Below are 3,721 nucleotides of genomic sequence, written 5' to 3' on the forward strand. Positions count from 1 at the left end.
TTTAGGTTTAGGAAGGCCATGCTCTAGAGAACATTCATTGGAAATTCAACTATTTAATAGCATAGAATAGACCTTTTATTATTATTATTATTATTTTTAATTTGGACGAAATCTCTATTAAATTTGTTGTCAACTAGTTTGAAATCGAGGGAGGTTGACCATATTCAAAAAAATTTATAAACTTAACTATCTAGCCCCATGTTAAACAAAACACGCACGAGGTTCGTTATTATAAAATCCTTGTAATTTTCTTTGGCTCAATCTTTCACAAGCATTGATAAAGACACGTGTCTAAGTATGACACATCCTAGAAGGGCGCTCATGACAAGAAAAGTGAGGACAGCCGCAGCATACCGTGGCGCCGACCTGGAAGGAAGAGTGTCACTTGATTGATTGGAATGGAAGGAAACCTGGGTGGAAGGGTGCGCAGGATAAGAGTGGGAAACTCTATGCTCTGAGTCACCCTTTTGTCACGGTCAGCGTCACCAATTCCCACAAAGGCCACTTTATTTCTTAGTTTTAAACTTATTATTATTGTGTTGTGATTTTCTGAGAGAGTCATCGATCCAAGGAGAGAGCTTTCTGGGTCTCAAAGTCTGAGCAGCAGAGCAAATTGAGCAATGGACGATCTGCCGTCTGGTTACCGACCCAACGTTGGCGTTTGCCTCATTAACTCTGATAATCTGGTATTCACGTTCACCCACCATCTTCTCCATCCATCTCTCCTCTAAATTTATCATATAAAAAAACCACTTGTTCTCTTCTTTGCTTTGTCATCTTTCTATCTTTCTGTGTTTGGTAGGGTCTCGTTAATTAAGACCCTTTTGTTGCCGTCACTAAGATTATGCTAACTCTCTGACCAAAACCCAGTAAATTCAAATCGGTTTTGTTAATAACAGAGTCCAATTTAAGACCCCTTTCCTTGAAAAAGTGTACATATTTGCGGGAAGAAATTATATTGCAACTGTCTGGGTTTTATTGCAGGTTTTCGTTGGATCAAGATTGAATGTTCCGGGAGCATGGCAGATGCCTCAGGTAGTACCGCACTAGATGCTTTTTTTTGTTTTCAACCACTTTTAAAAGCTGTTATTAATTGCTAACAAATAAGAGATTGCTTTAATCGCCTGGGGATATGGCTAATTGTTGTAGACTATGTGAAGATTAATGGCTTGTTTAATTTAAACCATTATTTGTTGATGAATTCTGTTCAAATAGTTACTGATGTAGAATCAGAGATGTGCAATCTGAACACTTGTTGCTTCCTCGCATTTGCAAAACATCCATAGTGGATGTGGATGGATTTAGTGTTTTTATGGCTAAATGATAGAAATCCATTCCACATGGTTAAGTGTTTTGCTCAATATCTCTCTATAAATTTTCCTTATACTAGTATCGGATTCTCTTCAAGGTCTAAATTTTCCTTCAATCATTGTAAAGGTTGAACTTTCTCTGTAATTCTCTGGATTTCTGCTGTTTTGTCCAATTCATTCGGTTAAGCTTCACTTTTATATTAATTTTTGGATCCTCAATCTCAGGGGGGTATTGAAGATGGTGAAGAACCTAAAAATGCAGCTATTAGGGAACTACGAGAAGAGACTGGGATAGAATCTGCTGAAATTATTGCTGAGGTTAGTTTGGAAATCTGGCAAAAACCCCATAATCACCACTATAAAAATACTGAATTTGTAAAACTCCAGTGTATCGTGAAGTAATGGCTTGGATGGAGTTCAAAACTTCTAAATTATAGTCAAAATATGCTGCATGCTTCATAACTATGCTGAGCAGCTGAATTTTCATAGCAGTCAATTTTCCACGCTTACGACTGAGGTTGTGTGTATTGACAGGTTCCGAATTGGTTGACATATGACTTTCCGCCTGCTGTGAAGACCAAAGTAAATCGTCTCTGGGGAGGTGAATGGCACGGGCAAGCACAAAAATGGCATGTCCTCCTTCCTACACATGCACACACTTCATGAATTAAAAACAATATCAATTCTCCTAAAACCTGCCTTCTTAAGCTTGCAAGTATGTAATGTTGCATTCTCAGCACATTTAGAGACTTTTTCCTCATTGTAATTGCAGATCTTTATTAATGTCATTGTCATCGCATGTACTCTGCTGTTTCTCCTTATATAATCATGTTATTGAGGTTGTGTATACTCTGTTTTTCTACGAAGTCCCGACATGTTTAGTAGCTCACTCTGGTGCCTGGGGCATGACCACAAGTGCTTTGAGCCATCTGGGGACTTAAGGGACATGAAAATGAAATGTCTTTGTATGGTTCAACTGAATTATAGAATTGATATTGAGCTTGCTTACATGTATATTCAGTTATATTAGGCTTCCTCTCTCAGTGAAAAATTAATGTGCTTCCTTTGCTTATATAGATCTGTAATTTTTCTCCGAATGGATGGAAATAAGAGATGCAAAAGTTTCTGCTGCTGCTTAACAATGAATTTGGGCACTTGACAGGTTTCTTATGAGATTCACAAAAGATGAGAGTGAGATCAACTTAGCCAATGGAGCAGCTGATCCAGAATTTGCAGAGTGGAAATGGGCGAGCCCTGAAGAAGTTATTGAGCAGGTGTGCTGAAAAATAATCCTTCCGGTTAATTTAATTGAATCATTGTGTTTTGTGGACGTAATCAGATATGAGTGGTTACTAATCACAGGCAGTGGACTACAAGAGGCCAACATATGAGGAAGTTATCAGGACCTTCCAGTCCTACTTCGACGGCAGTGCTTTATCGACAAAGTGTAAATCCACAAAATGGTGAATGTTGTTGTTGGTGTGCTTCTTGTGTAGTCATGTTCATCTTCTTAACTCATTTTGCCGATTGAATTTGGATCGAGTAGGACTGCTGCTTATTGTAAATGATAATGAGAACTTCAAATTAGATCTTTGCGTTGTTATAACAATAAAATCTATGTGGAATTACTTAGTTGCTTGCTTCCAATGGCTTTGCCTGGCTACAACTATCAATAACAAATGGGGGAAAAGCCGAAAAGAGTGAAGGACTTGAATTTCTCTGTGGTTACTTCCCCAATTTGAGAGCTGTTTTTGGTATTGAAAGGGGCCCAAGCCCAGAAAAACAAAAGTGGGTAGAGATGGCTCTGTGGTTACTTCCCCAATTTGAGAGCTGTTTTTGGTATTGAAAGGGGCCCAAGCCCAGAAAAACAAAAGTGGGTAGAGATGGCTAGTGAGGGGGTTATAGTAAAGGGTGATGGCCTTATATTTGGCCTTGAAGTGAGGCTATATCTCTGAATTGTTGGATCAAATTAGTTAAATTTAATCGAACGGTTAAGTGCATCTTTTGTGAATCTCATAAGAAACCTGTTAAGTGCCCAAATTCATTGTTAAGCAGCAGCATAAACTTTTGCATCTCTTATTTCCTTCCACTTGTGAAGAGTTATAATGAGGGGTCCTTAATAACCGTCCAATCAAGTATAGTTATTATTGGACTATTATAGAAGCTCCCTTATTTTCATACTACTCTCACTAGTTAAAGCCCAAAGAAAACCAATGGATGGAACTCTTAGATATCTGTGTGTGTGAGTTTTTTCATCATTTTCTTTCTAATTTTGGCTAAAACAAAAAACAAAAACCCTAAAAACAAAAACAATTGACTTTCTTTGGTCAAAAAAAAAAAAGGAAAGAAGTAAGTACACCAGTAGAGTAAGAGCAACTCAGTGAGACCCCTTTGCCTCGTCTGGGGATTTT

At 38.0% G+C, this 3,721-nt stretch overlaps 1 protein-coding gene across 1 annotated transcript; it reads left to right on the forward strand.

Annotated features, from left to right (window-relative positions):
- Window positions 1–480: 480 nt before the first annotated feature.
- NUDX25 (nudix hydrolase homolog 25) lies at window positions 481–2,942 on the forward strand. Its single transcript, XM_008245146.2, has 6 exons — window positions 481–686; window positions 985–1,035; window positions 1,536–1,628; window positions 1,845–1,939; window positions 2,473–2,584; window positions 2,673–2,942. The coding sequence occupies exons 1-6, from the start codon at window positions 621–623 to the stop codon at window positions 2,775–2,777; spliced, it is 522 nt and encodes a 173-aa protein (XP_008243368.1). The 5' UTR covers window positions 481–620; the 3' UTR covers window positions 2,778–2,942.
- Window positions 2,943–3,721: the final 779 nt, after the last annotated feature.

Source organism: Prunus mume, linkage group LG2, assembly GCF_029339155.1.
Source record: "Prunus mume cultivar Tortuosa linkage group LG2, ASM2933915v1, whole genome shotgun sequence".
Lineage (NCBI taxonomy): Eukaryota > Viridiplantae > Streptophyta > Magnoliopsida > Rosales > Rosaceae > Prunus > Prunus mume.